This window comes from Vidua macroura, chromosome 6, assembly GCF_024509145.1.
Source record: "Vidua macroura isolate BioBank_ID:100142 chromosome 6, ASM2450914v1, whole genome shotgun sequence".
Taxonomy (NCBI): domain Eukaryota; kingdom Metazoa; phylum Chordata; class Aves; order Passeriformes; family Viduidae; genus Vidua; species Vidua macroura.
The window spans coordinates 5,791,271-5,808,703 of record NC_071576.1 but is presented as its reverse complement, the minus strand read 5'-3'; the positions used below and the strand labels follow the sequence as shown (position 1 = coordinate 5,808,703).

At 45.1% G+C, this 17,433-nt stretch overlaps 3 protein-coding genes across 6 annotated transcripts in view; 1 reads left to right on the top strand and 2 right to left on the bottom strand.

Moving 5' to 3' along the window:
- SLC38A6 (solute carrier family 38 member 6) overlaps positions 1–7,111 on the bottom strand; it is a 38,141-nt gene extending 31,030 nt beyond the window's left edge. Inside the window, exons 1-4 of the mRNA XM_053980309.1 lie at positions 6,947–7,111; positions 6,301–6,422; positions 5,513–5,586; positions 1,397–1,449 (exon numbers count right to left, since the gene is read on the bottom strand). Of these exons, the coding sequence (XP_053836284.1) occupies positions 1,397–1,449; positions 5,513–5,586; positions 6,301–6,422; positions 6,947–7,102 (405 nt within the window). The 5' untranslated portion in view covers positions 7,103–7,111. The remainder of the gene's footprint in view (positions 1–1,396; positions 1,450–5,512; positions 5,587–6,300; positions 6,423–6,946) is intronic.
- A 147-nt stretch (positions 7,112–7,258) lies between these two features.
- TRMT5 (tRNA methyltransferase 5) lies at positions 7,259–13,863 on the top strand. 3 transcript variants are annotated; one of them, XM_053980308.1, is made up of 6 exons: positions 7,434–7,781; positions 7,874–8,003; positions 9,390–10,039; positions 10,330–10,454; positions 11,914–12,568; positions 13,578–13,863. In XM_053980308.1, exons 3-6 carry the CDS (start codon positions 9,481–9,483, stop codon positions 13,640–13,642), a joined length of 1,404 nt encoding a protein of 467 aa, XP_053836283.1. In that variant the 5' UTR covers positions 7,434–7,781; positions 7,874–8,003; positions 9,390–9,480; the 3' UTR covers positions 13,643–13,863. The 3 variants fall into 3 exon arrangements, with proteins under 3 accessions (XP_053836281.1, XP_053836283.1, XP_053836282.1); XM_053980306.1 differs by lacking the exons at positions 7,434–7,781; positions 7,874–8,003 and adding an exon at positions 7,259–7,317; XM_053980307.1 differs by having other exon boundaries at positions 7,434–8,003.
- A 1,977-nt stretch (positions 13,864–15,840) lies between these two features.
- Positions 15,841–17,433, bottom strand: part of MNAT1 (MNAT1 component of CDK activating kinase) — a 117,877-nt gene continuing 116,284 nt past the window's right edge. For both annotated transcript variants that reach the window (XM_053980322.1, XM_053980323.1), the window contains exon 8: positions 15,841–17,026. In XM_053980322.1, the coding sequence (XP_053836297.1) occupies positions 16,906–17,026 (121 nt within the window). In that variant the 3' untranslated portion in view covers positions 15,841–16,905. The remainder of the gene's footprint in view (positions 17,027–17,433) is intronic.

Sequence of the window (17,433 nt, the reverse complement as noted above, 5' to 3'; positions counted from 1 at the left end):
TCCAGTGCTCTCCATGCACACTGAAAATAAAAGGCCAGACAATTTTCAGCACTGATTACTTAAACTGCAAATAATGAAACAGTATATTAAGAAGATTTTTTTAAAAAATACACATGTTGACTATGATGTGAAGCTGTGAAATCTCCTTCACTTAAGCTTTTAAATAACAGATTAGACAAGCATCTGCCAAGAATGGTTTATGTATGTTCAGCCCTGCTTCAGGGCAAAGACAGAGCAAGTCACATTTTAGATTCTTCTTAAGCTCCACATTTCTATGACTTTTGTCAGTAATGGCTCATGGTTAATGTGCACAGAACAACTCCTGTAAAAAATAGCTATGTCTTATTCCTTGCTATTATCAAGGTTTATTATCACTTGAGGTCGATCACTTATTAATTTGGTCAATAAATATTGATCCTCAGACTACACTCATCTGCTTATTAATGCCAATGGAAGCCTTAACAACACCTGACAGCTCAGGTTTAATTCTCACTGACATTTAGATATAAGAAAGCAGTCTCTAGCCTGTTAAGCCAAACTAATTTTAAAAAGTCTGCACTGTTTCAGTAAAACATTAAAATCACACTCATGTGTGGTAACAGCCTGTTCTCAGTAAGGTGTAAGTGGAACACAGAGCACAGAATTCATAACATTAAATGTGCAGTATTCTCAGGCAGTATTTCCTGTGCACCCACTGTTACTGCATAACATCACTGCTAGGAAAGAGAGCTTCAGAACTCAGTACAAAAAAAATAATAGCTAACATTTTCATTACTCTTGTATCAGAAATGTTTAGGTTTGATGGTGGTTTTGTTTGGTTGCTTTTGTTGGTTTGGTTTTTAGGGGGTTTGGTGGGGTTTTTATAATCATGAGATAAAACAAATAAGAAACATTAATGTGAAGAGCTTACTAAACAAAAGGAAACAAGTAACATGCATTATATGTACTCTTAGCTGTTCCTATTGTGGAAATGACATGAAAAGCCATCCCTTATCTTAGATCCCTATGAAATGCTGAAACACCAAGAGCAAATCCATCACGTACCTGTCTCTTAACACTTACAACAGAGGTAGGACTGTATCAAATCTGAACCTTGAGCCAACCTGACAACAATGCCAGTGAGCAGATTGGCACAGACAACTGAAAATGAGCACTCTGACAGGAATGCAGCACAAAATCTTGCATTTAAGGAGTGTAAATTTAACTGAAGTTGGGCTTCCACAGAGCAGACACACAAACTGAAACCAAGTGAAAAGCTTCAGGCTGTAAGGGATTTTTCAGCATACTATGGTGTCAGTAAAAGACTATTAATTTCATTTATATCTCTTTACTATGCAAAGAACATTTGCATATCAGAAGCATGAGACCAAGAAAACAGTTAAAAATGAATGCTTACCCTTCCAGCTGATCCAAATGCAAAAAGGCCAAGGTCTTCATAAGAAGTGACAGCTGTTGGCAAGGGGAAAAAAAGAAAAGAGCTAAAATATCTCTAACTTGAAAAGCTTGAAAGCTCTCTTCTTGGCCCTTTTTCCCCTTTTTAAATTAATAAAATTCAGAATTAAAAGAATATTTCATAGTATCTTTTTACTTACAAAATAGCTTTTATATACACGAGTAGTCCTGCTACAAAATAGAGCTCTATGCTCAAACATTCAGAGACTCTTCAGAAACTCAATTTAGTACTTGTAGTTGCAATATTTAAAATATAATACTAGTACGTTAATGGCAAATTGCCTTCTCCCAAAGATTTTCTTTGTGGGTGATGAATTATGAAATTAGCATTAGCAATGAGATACAAGATATTTCTGTATTTTATTTCTTTAAAAGGCAGGTTTTTTTAAATTAGGATGACAACAGAGGATACATTTTCATCTTTCTACAAATATAAACATTATCATCTTTTCAGCTTTTAAGAACTAGGCCCTATATATTTTCAAGAGAGCAGAAGGTAAACACCTTCTTTGGTTGAAATCTATTATTAAAAAAACCCAAAAGAAAACCCAAAGCAAAACAAAAATCCTGCCCTTACCTGCACCCAACTTACATAATTACATGAAAACAGCCTGTGGTTTCCTGTATAATTTTGCTGGGTTTTAGCTGAAGCTCACTTCTATTATTGCTGGTAACTCAATCCCTTCTCAGAGAGAAGGAAGTCATATTAAAGCCTTTCCTTATTACTCTGTATTTTGTTATTAGAAACTCAAGCAGTATCAAAAAGATGAAAGTTTTCTGAGAAACACCACTCATTTCTTGGGATCTAACAAAAGAGCTGTGAATGCCTCAGAGGGTAAAATGAATCTCAAACCCACGTAATTCTGTTGTCAGGACACTTGGTTTCTCTTCCTTGGTTCTGTTTGGTACAACACTGCTCCTGTCACATCTTAATTGAGGGCCCAGCTGTGCAAGCTGAGCTTTTCACACCTGAGTGAAGCCCCATCCTCTGAAGTAAATGACACAAGGCATGGGAGACACAGGCACCTCAGAGAGATCAGATGACAGCACTGGAGCCTCACACTTGCCCAAGATTAGGTGGTTTTATTTCACTGAACTTCTGCACACAATCAGATCAGTGCCCCAGAGGGGAAAAGAGCTGAACAAAAACAAACAGAAACCAAACCCAACAAAACTTCATACATTTTCTCATATGGTTTTCTCGAGGGCAGTGTTTCCCATTCTGCTCTACTACAGACACCAGCACACTATGACAATATAAATGAAATTTAAAAATTAAATGAGCCAGAGTCAGTGCTCAGCATAAACCTGGAACTATCTCTAACAAATATAATTAAACAAAATATGTCTTACTAGATTTTACCCTGTGTTTTTCCTAATTCCCATTTATAAAGTAGCTGATCACAAGGGGGGAAAAAAAAAAAGCATTTTAGGTAGCCAACTTCATTGCCACTAAAAAAAATATCAGTAAAATAGTAAACATATTTAGGAGCAAGTTGTTTTTACGACATGGTAATAAATATACAGCACACATGTATGAGGAGTTATGAGCAAAGAGAACAAAATTTTCCACACAATTCCAAAAGAGCAATATGAAACCTTAGAGTATTTTCTGTAGTAACTGTTTCTGTAATCAGTTTAGTCCTGTGAACACTGGGAAGTCCTATTACTTGATCACATTACTTCTGTAATTTCAAGAATATATGGAACAAAATATTTGCAATTTAGATAGAGATAATTAAGTTCTGCCCGATTAGCTTATTTTTTATCATGTTATTAACATTCCATGGAAATTATCCCTTTAAATGTGAAGGGCCAATATAGTACCAGCAATATTTGTGACTAACCTCTAAAATGAAGGAAAAAACAGCCACAAAACTTCAAAGTGCATCCCACTTAAATTCCCAATTCCTCTGCTTTACAGAGTAAGCTGAGCCTTTATCAGCCCAAAACAACACAGGTCACACTGAATTAACACCAGGACAAACACTGACTAAACCAATCTCAACACCTGACACTTGGGAATATTTTTTTTGCTAAGCCTTTTGGTCTACACAAATCACTTGATTTTGTCAAAGTCCAGACCAACATAAATGAGTAACTGAAGACACTTCTTTATTTTTGAGCTGCAAATAAAATGCCTGTGCTTAATAAATCCTGGCCTCTGTTTAAAATGGAATTAGTATTAGTGCTTTCTTTTCAGAAGGTGTTTTATAGGTCATCTCTTTCCTAAATAATAGTTTATAAAACACTTTCAACAGTTTATCTTCGCCACCCTTTAAATTTTTCTAGCTTGTTCTTAATATAAAAATACTAACATTTCCTTCCAATTTTTTCCCATGGATTACGTTTAATAGTCTAAAACCGTTTACAAATTTATCAAGATTTTTAAAGAAAATGTTTAATTAAGTACTTTGGAATCAAACACGTACAGAGATTTTACTTTGTCAAGGTACAAAGGTTGTATTTCCTACTTTTAAAGACAGTGTTCCAAGTAAAAACTTGGAATGCTATCTAACATTTAATTATTTCAGTATTTGACAGGAATTACAGGAAATATAATCTCAAATCTTATTTTAAAAAACCAAAACACAAAAGTTCATAAATCCAGCAAACTTATCCAGACATAGTTCTGGTGCAAGTCCTACCTGCCAGCATTAGGTGATAAGTAATTATTAGTTTCAGACAAGAGAAATTCTTCATCCTGACACTTCAGCTGTATGCATTTCAAAAATGTTTTCCTGAGATGGATTGTTGCCTTTGGACAAGAACTGAGGAGTTAAACCCTTCTTGCATATCAGGCCTCTGAGTTCAGAACATCCAAACTCTTCTTACTTCAATGAAATTAAATCCTTAGCTCTCCCCCTCATCATAATTCTTTTGCAATAATCTCTTTAATTATTTTTTTACTAAATGACAGCTTAATGCCACTTAATGCCCATAAAATACAGAACTTTTCAGCCTGAAGTAAGAGGCTAAAAAGGCCATTAAAATTACCTGAAGTCTCCCCTTTTTTTGTTTTTTTTGCTTCTCATGTACCTCTCTAGCTTCATGTTTCAGGTCCTGATTAATTTCTAATAAGCAGCACTCCAAAAGGAGAAAAAAATTACCAAAGACTTAATCCCAAATCACCAAGCTGCCAATAATACCAACCATAAAAGTAAGCCTACCTCTGAGGGGTGTTTTTTAAGAATGTATGAAGAAGACCACTCAACAGGTGGGGACAGGAGCAGCAGATCTAAGAAGAATCAGGAAGCAATCATCTGAGAGACCAAAGGCAGCTAAAGAAAACAAAGCCAAGGAGGAAAGAGGCAGAAGCTTTCTCCCACCACCTTCAAAAAAAGAAGGGAAACAGATGAGAGGGAAACAATAAGCAGGGAGACTGCCTGCTGTAACATGATCTTCGTGTATGAGAAGTCAAGGCAGGACTCAGTTGTTTCAGCAGCAATTAAAAGATCCAAGAATTAAAACATGAGCAGATTTGACTGCAGGTATTAGAATGGACTGTTTGAAGTGTCTCAAAGCAGTGCAGTTTCCAAGGGCTGCAACATGACTTCTCATTCAGCATCAAAAATGCTCTATAAGCTGCATCTATAAAGCACCATGAGAATAATGATAATCCAATAGGATTGAAAAACCTGAAAGGTATCCATTTCAAACCATGGACAAAAACATATGTACTACTCCTAGGAGAATGAAAGGCTGCTATTTTATTGCTCTTAAGCATTCACTGAAAGCAAAAGCACACAATGAAGTAGTGAAGTTCAGCCAGCACCAAAATAATTTTGCTGCAGAAATACAGGATCTCTCTGGAAAGATAAGAGAGGCATTTGGAAAAAAAAAAAAAAGAGAAACCAGGCAGTTTGGGATTGGCTTTGCATAAAAAGACTCAAAATCCTGTTTTTAAATTGCAGATTTTAATTGTTAAAAACATTAAATATTTCAAGGTCAGTCAATCAGACACCACTGTTAATTACAATCTTTATACTGGGTCATGTCTCTGTGATAAAAGTGAGGAAGTATTTCAGAGCTCACTGTTAGATAAATCCTTTTCACTTACCAGTCTGAGTGCACATACTGAGCAGAAGAAACACAGAGTAAGAAGCAAGGCTGGCAACAATCAGCAGCAAGATACTAGAAACCACAAAATATTCACAATTAAGCACTTTTACAATACAATGCACTTTCGAGCTTTAAGAGTGCTTCTCTTGCAAGAATTAAGCTACAAGATTTCCTCATTTTATGGCTTTTATCTGCTGACTATGGTTCACGTGGTCTCTGGATCTTCCCAATACTTGCCAAGTTGCCCTGATGTGTGGATTACAGAATGGCCATAACCACGGAGTTTGTGTGTGCACATATACACAAACACACATCCCCCAGTGAAGAGAAACCAATGCTTAGGAAATGGTCAAAGTGACAATTCCAGTGACTTTGGCCCCATCACCCACAGGTTAGCATTTGCAACAAGCAAAAGTGCAAACAAAAGCACAAGTTGATTCACTTGATTCACAAGTTTTCAGCCACATATCCATCCTATTCCACAAGGCCCATTCCTGGAGCTAAAGGAGATCAGAGTTTTGAAAGGAAAATATCAATCTATCAGGAGTAATGGCCAAGAAATTGCCACCCTGTGGCAATTTAATGCAACGTCTGGGTAGGATTTATGTTAGGCCAGATCTGAAAGACTAAATCAAAAAGGGGAAGATCTTAATCAACAATTCTGAAAGGCACAATATATTTATTTCTTCCTCAGATCTGCACATGAGTCTCAGTAATCAAGTCTTGTTCAATTTAAACCTACAAGGGGAGTTTAAAAATGAGTATATGTAAAACCTGAAAACTTACCTAAACCCCATGATCCCTGTGTTGGCCATGGCATAGGATAAGCCAAGTATCCCACTGCCCATGATTGCATTCATTAAGTTAAACACTGAGAAAGCAAAGGAAGAACCACGACTTGAAGAACTCTGTGAAAAGGACAGGGAAAAAAAAAAAAAAAAAGCACAATTAGTGAAAGAGGTCTTTTGATCTTTCCTGAAATGAAATTCAAGGGAGGGGGGCAACAGTCAACTTCTCCTTCTTTAATCTAAAATCTCACTTCTCATTCTAAAAAGACGCAAATCCTTGCGCACTCACGATGCCGCCCCGTAAGCATCTCAAGACGCCCACAGCCTTCGAGCCCAGCGAACGCAGAGCGCAGAACGAGCAGAGCAAGATTCAGGCTCGGAGCAGGCTCTGCCTGCGTGCTCGCAACGAGGGGGGGCCCACGGCTGCACTTCCAAGCGCTCAGCAAGCGGGGAGTCGAAGGGATCAGCAGCAGCGATGGGACCAGAGGCTCATCCCCCCCCGCTCCAGGTGATTATCCCCTCCCCGGGGCCGTCCCGCACAGCCCCGTCCGGCCCGGCCTTTGAACCCGCGCTCCCCGAGCTTCTCCTCAGCACCCAGCGCAGCCCCCTCAGGGCGCTCCCTCCCCGCCGCCCTTCACACGCACGCTGCCCGGCGGCGGCGGCAGCAGCGGGGCGGTCTCCCGGTCCTCCTCCTCCTCCTCCTCCTCGTCCTCCTCCCGCCGCTCGCGGGCGGAGAGGTACCAGCCGCGGGCGGGCAGGGGCCGGGCCCGCCCGGACCCCCAAGGCGGCGCCGCCGCCATCGCCCCCCGCGCCCGCCGAGCGCCGGGCCAACTGGGGGGCGTGGCATATCGTGGGCGTGGCCACGCGCGAGAGGCGGGGCCTTTGCGCCCCGCGCCCGCCCCGCTGAGGGGCCATAGAGGGGCGTGGCACTGTAGGCGTGGTCACTGCCCCGGCCCCGCCCAGCCCGGCGCAGCGGCGATGACGCGCGCGCGCGGCGCGCGGGGCCCGGCATGAGGTGAGGGAGGGGGCGGGGGGGGAAGGGAGAATTCCCTGAGGGGAGAACGGGATAATCGGGGATCGTGGTGCTGGGGGAAAAACGGGATAATCGGAGATCGTGGTGCTGAGGGAAGAACGGGATAATCGGGGATTGCGGTGCTGAGGGGAGAACGGGATAATCGGGGATCGCGGTGCTGAGGGAAGAACGGGATAATCGGGGATCGTGGTGCTGAGGGAAAGGATGGTGGCTCTCCATAGGCGCCTTGGGAAGGTGGCGGCAGTGGCCTCCAGCCAGATCCAGCGTTGCGGGCGGCTTTATCTTGTGGGTTTAATCCAGTACCGAGAAGCGACAGGATGAGAGGACGTGGCCCCGAGTTGCGCCAGGGAAGGCTTAGTCTGGACACGAGAAAGAATTTCGTCACAGAAAGGGTGATCAGACATTGGAACGATGTCGGGCAAAATGCTGGAGTCAGCGTCCTGGAGGTGTTTAAGGAAAGACGGGGTGAGGCACCCCGCGCCAGGGTGGTGGGTGTTCGGTCACAGTTCGACTCGATGATCCCAGAAATCTGTTCCAGCCGATTCGAGTCTCTGAGAACCACAGCACCCCTTTCCACGCCAGGAAAAGCACGGGGATGCTCAGGCCTCCGGATGAGGATTTCTCCTGTGCAGCAGGCGTGGGGAATGCAGTGTGTCTTTCGGAAGGAGGTGTGCTCTGCCAAAGCCCTGGCTTAGGGGAGTGGGCGGCCTGGGAGGTGTAGGGAGTCTGGTGAGGAGCTGGGATTTGGGCGGGACAGGGGATGGGAGCAGGAGCGGCTTTGGCAGGGTTTGGGCACAGCAGGTTTGTGAAGGACAGAGCACACAGCCTGTTGTTACCCTGGAGAGGGGCAGGGCTGAGGGATACTGTAAATGCAGGTGAACCCGCTGGGAAGAAATGATGTCTGACTCCAGTTCAGAAGGCTGAATGATTTCTTTATTATAACTATGTTATAATACATTAATATACTATTTAAAGGAGATACTAAAACTACATACCTACTTTTCTATCATATCTAACTCACAACTCCTGACCCTCTGTCGAGAGTCCAGACACAGGTGGATTGGATTGGCCATCAGGCTCAAACAATCCTCACCAGAACCCAATCAAGCAATCACCCCAGGTAAACAATTCTCCAAACACATTCCACATGGGAAAAACAAGGAGCAGAAATAGAAATTGTTTTTTTCTTTCTTCTCTCTGTGCTCCTCTATGAAAAAATCCTGAGAGAGAGAAGAATGTGCTTGCCACAGAGGGAGGCAGGCAACAGAGCCAGTTTCCTGGCAGAGCCTCTCCCTCAAAACAAGCTTTTACAAAAGTCAGGAGCAATGCCAGCCTCCAGCACCATCTAAACCATTGGTTCCTGCCTTGGAGCAGCCAGTGCCAAGGCTGAAAATTGGGCCCTTCTGGTCTGCCTCAAGTGGAGGAAACCATTTAGAGAAGTGTAAAGCCGCTTTGCAAGTTTCCATCCCGTGGATGAACCAGGGCTCAGTGGCAGGAGCAGACATTAGTGGTGCTCCTCTGGACCTTATGGGGGACATTGCATTTAATTAATGACCTTTCTGGCATGCACCTCACGGAGCAAAGTTTGTACAGAGCATGGAACCTCTAACACTGGGGCCTGGGAGGCAGAAATCACCAAAGAGTGATCATGACCACTGTTACTAATATCTGTTTTCTAGCAACCACTGCTTGGTAATGAATTTTACCAGACACAAGAGGGATCCAACAGGAGTAGGATCAAGACAGTAGAAATCTTTCCATTTGGCTTACTGAGATTAATATCACATTTATTAGAACAAAGAGAGGTCATTGTTTTTTGGCAGGAGGGGATTATCTCGCTGCTTGAAGTCAGTTAATGTTTGAGTCTAAAAGCACATTTGCAAAATAACAAATTTGCAGCATATATTTCATAATAAAGAGCTTTACTGAGCTATTGTGGATTGTTTGGTACAGATGGAAATTCTGGTTTAAGAGAACAGCAAATCCATGTGATTTGCAGCCTTTTAAATGGAATGATTACATAATGTCTATAAAATGAATAATTTCTCTTCTAGGACTTTGTGGAGATTGGGATACTGTGCCAAACTACTGAAAACTAATCATTTTAGGACAGCTGCATCAAATACATCATTTCCAGCAGTTTGGATGCTATTGGCACAACATTCTGGCAGAATACCTGGGCTCTTTGTAGTAGTTAAAAAAAATACTTTCTTCACAATGCCCGAAACCATGGAGGATAAAACGAATCCAGAACTGTATTTGCCACATCCTGGAGTGCGTGGGATGACGCTGCTCAACAGAGAGGCTTTCAAAAGGACAGTGGTTGTTCCAGCTCTTAAAGTCAAGAAGGAAATTGTGCATAGTGTGCTGAAGTCCCTAAAACAATCAGTACTGCAGCGCCCCGGCCTCAAGCGGGTGGTGGAGGATCCAGAGGATGAGGACAGTAGATTTGTTATCCTGGATCCTCATAAAGTACCGGAATTCTCATTAGGAGAGTCAGAGCAGCAGGCCCTAAAACAGCTCAATGTCCATCCTGAGGTGTCCAAGTACCACCTGGAGCTGAGCTATGAGAATTTCAAGTCGGAGGAGATCCTGCGAGCTGTCCTTCCCGAAGGTCAGGAGGTCACCTCTGGATTCAGCCGTGTTGGCCACATTGCTCATTTGAACCTCAGGGATCACCAGCTGCCCTACAGACACTTGATTGGTAGGTGAAACAGCTCGGGAAGGTGTCTGTGTCGTTTGTATATTGTTACAAAGTTGCTGTGCTGAGGGGCACAGCTCTCCTCTCACAGTGGTGCTCTCACTGCACTGAGCCCTGGGCCAGGGTGAGGTGTGTGCCTTGGAAAGGGCACAGCTGCAGCCCTCAGTCATTAGAGAGAGGTTCCAACACACACTTACTTTTGTTGATTTACCTGTTAACAGCAGGTTTGTTGTTGCAAAACATGAAAAGGTCATGGTCCCTTAACTATAACTATCTCCCACCCTCTCTTTCAGGCCAGGTTATAATGGACAAGAATCCGGGAGTCACCTGTGTAGTGAATAAAACCAATATTATCGACAGCACGTACAGGAATTTTGAAATGGAAGTGCTTGCTGGAGAGAACAACCTGGTGACCAAGGTACAGGCCTTTCCCCCCTGGTATTTTAAATTTAAAGTGCTAAAACCCAAAGGAACCTTCTGGAGAGCTGTGATGCAGGGATGTTGCTGAGGCCATTCCTTTGCACAGTGCCTTTCCTGACACCTGAGCCTAAGGGTTAGCTGTTACTTCTGCATGCCTTTGTCCTGGTCTGCCAAGAGCAAACTCAGCCACAGGGATCAGGAAGGCGTGTATTCTTCCAAGTTCACAGCCTGGATTCAATGATGTGGATTTGATCTAAGAAAATCCAGTATCCTAATTTCACCAAGCCTGGTACAGTGGCCAGTACAGAAATTTCTATCTCACCGACTTTGCAACTTAGGCAACATTTTGCCTTTGCCTTTTTCCTCTCCTGTCAGCAGCAAGACAAACCTCCTGTCTCCTCTGCTCTGACATTTATCAGGTGTAATCACTGTGTAACTGCCAAGTGTTCTCCGCATAGGGTTTTTTGTCTGTAGATGGAAACTTGGCCACTGCTTCCACAAAAATATTTTCTCTTATCTGTTAGCAGCTTTATACTTTCAAAGGAGAAAACATGAGATTACCAAATAAAAAGTTGAATAGCTTGGTGGAACACCCTGTTCATGCAGAGAGAAGGCCGTTGGATTGTCAAGGCAGCAGTGACAACTGAGTATTATGCAGATGGTGTCACCACACACCTGGCACACCATGGAGCTGCGTCCAGGAGTGCAGAGACACTTCAGGGTGTTTCTTGCTGGCAAAGCAAACGATGTTGTGATCTGGATCCCAAGTTGCTGTATTTTGGAATCGGACAATTCCACGTGCTGGTGCAAAGAGAGTATTATCTTCCATCCCATTCTCATCTGAATAAATACTCTTCCTTTTCAGGTTTGTTCTTGAGATAGTGGTCATCCCAAAGCTTGGGTTTGGATCAGCTTCCAGACTCTGTCACCTTGGGAGATGAAATACAGTATTTTTCAAGCTGCAGAACTGGCTCCCAGTGGCTTTGAATTTGGCTGACGGTTCCTGTTCTTGGGCCTATCATTCTCAGACACTTATTTACTGTGTGCACTCCACAAAGGAGGGCTTGAGGCATCTTTCCAAGGTCTGCTTTCAATAAAGGAGTTGTCAGCCAGCCACAAAGCTCTTGAAAACCATCCGATTTTTTAGAGTCATTTTAAGTTGCTGCTTTATTTCCACCTGGTGATTGAGACCTGTATAGAGTCAGCCATTGGGATTGACACTTGGGGACATAGCTGTTTCTGATGAGTTGATGTGTTAAAGATTTAAGATCTGTTTATTTGATTGCTTAGCTGATCTGTTTATTTAAGATTCACATATGCTACCAGTGGGACAATGCTGATGTACATGTTACCTTTCGATAAGGCACCTCGTTTTTTAATTTTCTTAATTAATGATAATGCTTAAATCTGCCTGGCATTTGAGCACAGAGGCTTAAGCAAATGTTTTGGACTTCCAGGTCAAAGAAAATAACATTGCCTATGAACTGGACTTTTCCAAAGTGTACTGGAACCCGCGCCTGTCCACTGAGCACGGCCGTATAGTGGAGCTGCTGAGGGCCGGCGATGTTCTCTTCGACGTCTTCGCTGGCATCGGGCCTTTCGCCATCCCAGCGGCCAAGAGAAAGTGCCGAGTGTTCGCCAACGACCTCAACCCCGAGTCCTACACCTGGCTCCTGCACAACTGCAAGCTCAACAAAGTGGACACCAAGGTGAAGGCGTTCAACATGGACGGCAGGGACTTCCTGCGGGGGCCGGTGAGGGAGGAGCTCAGCAAAGAGCTCCCGCTCCTGAGGGAAGGACAGAAAACCGCCTTCCACATAGTGATGAATTTGCCAGCTCTGGCTGTGGAGTTTCTGGATGTTTTCAGGCATCTCTTGGTCGGGGAGCCCTGCAGCCCTGCTGGCCTTCCCACTGTGCACTGCTATGGGTTCTCCAAACACAGCAACCCAGCCAGAGACATTCAGGAGCGAGCGGAAGCTACGCTGGGAACCTCCTTGGCCGGACGCTGTTCCACTTTCCCGGTCAGGAACGTGGCACCCAACAAGGAGATGCTGTGCCTCAGTTTCCAGATCCCAGCAGATGTGCTCTACAAGAGGCCCTGCCCTGATGAAGGTAAGGAGCAAACCTCCCATGTGGCATTGGGATTTCAGACTACACCTTGTGCTGCCTCAGGCTGGTCCCACCTGGTCAGCCCCAAGGGCCACTACAGGCATGTGACAGCGGTGTGGATGTGGCACTGAGCGCAGAGGTGGCCGGCAGGACCCAGCGCCTGCACGTGTGCAGCAGCTGCAGGGCTTCCTTGCTTTGCTAACAGCAGCCTGCTCCTCTGATCCCAGCATGAGCCTCCCCAGAAATATGGTGGACTGGACAGGATCACCCCACAGGCCATAAACCAGACCTTTATGCCTCAGGTTGAGGCTGAGGAAGGATGGGGACTCGGTGATCCTTGTGGGCCCTTCCAGTGCAGGATATTCAGTGGCTCTGTGATCTAATGCCAAGCACACATCTCTGCGCTTTTGCCCAGATCAGTGCACTTCCAAGGGACTGGTCCCAGCTCTGACCTTCTCCTTATGCTCATACAGACTCAGTGAGGTCTGGAGTCAGCTCATCAGCAGAATCAGGTTCTGTACCTGATTGAGTTTAACTGAGACACAGATACCCTTAGTGATCTTCAGGGCTGAACTTGGTTGGTGGTGGGGTTTTCTTTTTTTATTTATAATTGCTCATTGAAGAAACTGGTTGGTTTCAGTGACCTTGGGCTTTGCACTACATGACAAAGGGAGCAGAGGGAGCCTCTCATCTGCAGTTTCCCTGCAGTTGCAGGGAAAGGAGGTTTTTTTTAAGCTTTAATGCCATGAAACTGATTTTTATGCTGTTGTTGGGTAGCTCTGAAATGTAGGTCCAAACGTAGCTCCATAGAGGTTTTTGGAGAGTCTGTTTTGGCATTCAGTAAAGACCCCCCATTATTGCTCTAAGAGTTTTCATTTGTGACTGTTAATCCCAATTTGAACTCTCATCTCTTCCTGTTAAATCCCTTAACAGATCTCCCTTTTCCAGACCTTGTGGTAGGTCAGTCTGTTTACTGTACATTAAATAATTTACTTCTTCTAACCTTTTCCAGCAAAACCAGCCTCGAAACGTCTGTGTACCAGCCAAGATTCTTCGGAAGAGAAGGCACTGAGTTGAAGACCAGACCTATGGTGACTATCTTAGTTTGTGTAAAGGATATTTGGGGTGTCTCTGTTTACCCCTTGAGTAGTAAGGAGCAGACCTGAGTTCCTATGGAGTTTCTTTTGGGAGCCTTGCTTCCTGCAGTCACCTTTTCTTCTCATTGTGGGATTGATTGGAATTGCTACTACAAAAAATTAAAATGTTATTCTCTTATAATAAATTTGTTTTGGTACTTCCCTGCTCTCTATTGTTTCATGCCCTGCGCTAACTCAGTGGCAGGGCCTGGGGTAGTTTTGTGCTGTAGCATTTTGGTGATGTGCAAGTTGTGGGGAGAACAGACTTTTATGTCTTGTCAGGTCTAGGAAGGTGACTGATATAACCCCTGCCCTGGATTCTCCCCGACAGATGTTCTGGTTTCAGAATATTGGATTATGGTTAGCAGATGTACAAACAGCTCTTGTGTAAGCAAGGTAACCTTTCAAAAGCTTAACCTGAGATACCAAAAGGGCCTGATAGCTCAACATCCTGAGGTTTTGATTAAAAAATTCTTTTTAACACCAAGATTTAGTTAGGGATTAGTTGACTCTTAACTTTGTGTTTGCTCACGGTTAGAGCCAGAAAGACTTTAATGTCTTTTGCACATTTGCAGATGAAGTTTATGCTTGCATTGCAGTTCCAGGCTGAAACCAGCACCTGAAAAACAGTTCTGTCCTCCTGAAACCGTGTCCTCCTGTGGCTTTTGTGCCTCTGCCCTCTCCAGCTCTCCCCACCTCTGCCTGCTCCCCTGCTGCAGTCCCTGGATGATCTTTCTGGCTGGCTGCTTGTATTCTGCAGGGATTTGAAAAGCCTCTGCCTTTGATTTCCTTTTCTTACCCATCCAAACTATTGTTGGGCAATGTCAACCACAAATAGTTTATTTGGCCAGAGAACTCGGCTCGCCCTCTCGGTTTCAGATATTTTCCCTCAGCCCAAGCTCTGAGCTCACGCCCAGCAACCAGATGTCTGTCACCCTCCTGGCCCTGCTGCTGTGGCTCCAGCCCTGAGCCTGCAGCCCACTGCATTTTTGGTTCTCACCCAAACACCACCAAGGGCCACGGATTTGTTTTGCTGGTGGCTCCGTGTGACGGCCTTTCCTTGCCTTGGCCGTGCAGCCGGTGTTTGGAGCGAGCCCTCGCAGCCGGCTTCCTGCAGGATCTCATTTGTCAATCCCCAGGGAGGCTGTCCTGGCTCACCCGGCTATCCTGATTCCTCCCTGGCCTGCACTGAGCCCGAGCACTCCTGCTCAGGCCTTTAAGAGCAGTTCCTGCAGCCCCAGCCTGCCAGTGCTCTCCTCCCAGGCACGGCTGTGCGGGGATTCTGCCCCGGCCCCGCTGCTGCTGCGCTGCCTGTCCCATTTCCTGACACCTCTGCTGCTGTCCAGCTGCTGCCCTCCCCCTTTCCATAAACATCTGAAGGCAGCTCCTGTTCTCTGGGGCCCCCCACAAACACTGCTGGAGTGATAAGGCCCTCCACCACTCTGGAATGGTGCAGCCACCCTGGGATCCCTGCCTGACACAGATTGCGAGTCCCTGTGACTTCACATTGCTTCACAGCCCCAATTTAGGGCTTGGCACCACTGCACCAACCCAAACCAGGCTTTGATCACCATTTCTGGGCCAAGCCTGTAAAATACCTAACTCTGATTTTCCACTACAGTGTCCCAGGGCAGGGAAGGATTTGAAGTGGTAGAAGTTTTTTTTTTTCCCTGAAGGACTGAATGCCAGTGTCATTCCAGCAGCATAGCTTCAGTTTAGATACCAGTCCAGCAGATACATCACTATGCTCATAACCAGGGGTTTTCCAGCTCTCTGTGCACTTGCCAGTTCTGTGTACAAGAAATGGCATAAAAAATAATGGCCACGCTACACACAAGTTAATGAGTGTATTGAAATTATAAATATTAATATGCATATGCAGTTCTGCATTCATTAGGGCATGACCTGGGGCTGTACAAAGTGAGTATAAAGAGAGCATTGGTGAGGTGCATCTTTGCCAGTCTGGGTGAGCAGAGGGGAGGGGAGCAGAGGAGGGAAGGATCTGATCTCCTTACCTCTGCCTCCTGTAACATTCCTTGTCAGCAGCTGTTCTGGGCACAACCAAGGGGATTTCAAAGGGCAATGGAAATTTTGCTGTCTCCTCCCATTTTCTCTAATAAGAAAACACCAAGTCTAGAATACATCTCATTCATCTCTTTATTACGGTATAGAAAAAATACATCCATCTAGTGCACTCCTCAGAGCAGGATTAACATCTGTGAGCAGGTGGCCCATAAAACATGGCCCAAGGTGGCTGTCCCGAGCAGCTTCCCACCTCCTGCAGTTGGTCAAGGCTCCATTACAAGGAGCAGGTAAGGAATACAAAAAGGATCATATCAGGTGGTAGGGATCATCCCCAAAGCCAAAGGGATGTTCCCACCTAAAAAACTCCTGAGTTTATGACAGAAAAGTTGCAAATGGAGATAAACAGGGAAAAAGCAAACATACAAAAGCAAAACAAACAAACAAACCCCAAAAGGGAACCCCACAATTTTGACTATGACAGTGACTTTGCCATGTATGGAGGTTTCTTAGATTGCTTCTAGAGCACCTCAGCTGAAAGACCTTGAGCTAAAGGGTTTTTTCCAAGGAAAGGTAAGAACCAAGTGACACACAGAGGAAGGATCCCACACAAGAGTTGTGTCAGCATATTTCCAGAGTTTCTTGTCTCATCCAGCTGGCAGGAGGAAAAACCCACTTGTCTAAACTGGGAAAACTAGTTTTATGGGAAGAAAATGCAGGCTTGAATATTGACACTAAATGTTATAATCAAAATGGCATTTAAATACTTGTGCAAATAAAACCCTGCAATAAGAGTAAAACCACAAACTTTAATAAAGTCTGGCTTTATTTTAAAAAAAATTTACAAGTGTATTTCTTTAAGCCTCAAACATACACAGCTGAGTTATTCACATCTTCCATTAGATGTGGCTTATTGCTTCAGCCTCCCTCAGCAAAGTGCCACATGACTAACGAGTTTCCCCCTCCACAAGAATGTATCTACCATTTTACAAAGCTCTGGTGCAGAGGGGGTTTGGTTTCCCTTTAACACTTAAATGCAGCTGGTTTTGCAGCAGAGGGGTGCGCAGAGCAGCGAGTGCAGCCCGGCCCCTGCAGACGGCAGCGATCCTGCCCCGCCTGTGCTGCCTTGGGTGGCTCCTCGCCCCGCTGGGTGTCCCTTGGTCACAGGCTGGTGCTCCCTGGCTAGCTGGGGTGCCAGAAGAGCCCGCTGAAAGCGTCCTGCAGGGCCCGGTGACAAGCCAGGGAGGACGTGTAGCCCCCAGCCAGGTCCTGCGGAGAGGCGGCTCGAACGTGTGTGAGGTACCTGCAGCAAAGAGCAGCGTCATTTCAGAGCAGAGGAAACACACCAAACACCCCTGCAGTTCACAGGACAGCGAGGTTGAGGCTACTTTTTAGGAGAAGCAAGGAGATGGAGCTGCCCACTGCCCGCTGGACACATCAGGATAAAACTTCTGTGAGTTAAAGCAATGAATTAAAGCTCCTTCAGCCAGGCTGCCCCAACCAGCGCTCTGGTGGCACAGGGTTAAGGGCACCCAGGGGTTTGTGTTCTCTGTGCTCGCTCTGGGGGTGGCTCATTTCCCCACTCCCACAGGTCCTGCCAAGGCAAGGACACCACCAGAAGCCTTCCTGCACTCCCACAGGAACAGGAGGGTTTCAGCTCTGTCACTTAATGCCAGACACTCCTCCAAACTGACTGTGCCGGTTGCTCTG

What these genes read in the sequence shown, in the direction of transcription:
- TRMT5 (XM_053980306.1), top strand. An exon ending in GCCCTACAGACACTTGATTG is followed by an intron (nt 10,040 to 10,329) that starts GTAGGTGAAACA and finishes CCTCTCTTTCAG; the next exon opens with GCCAGGTTATAATGGACAAG. An exon ending in GAGGCCCTGCCCTGATGAAG is followed by an intron (nt 12,569 to 13,577) that starts GTAAGGAGCAAA and finishes AACCTTTTCCAG; the next exon opens with CAAAACCAGCCTCGAAACGT.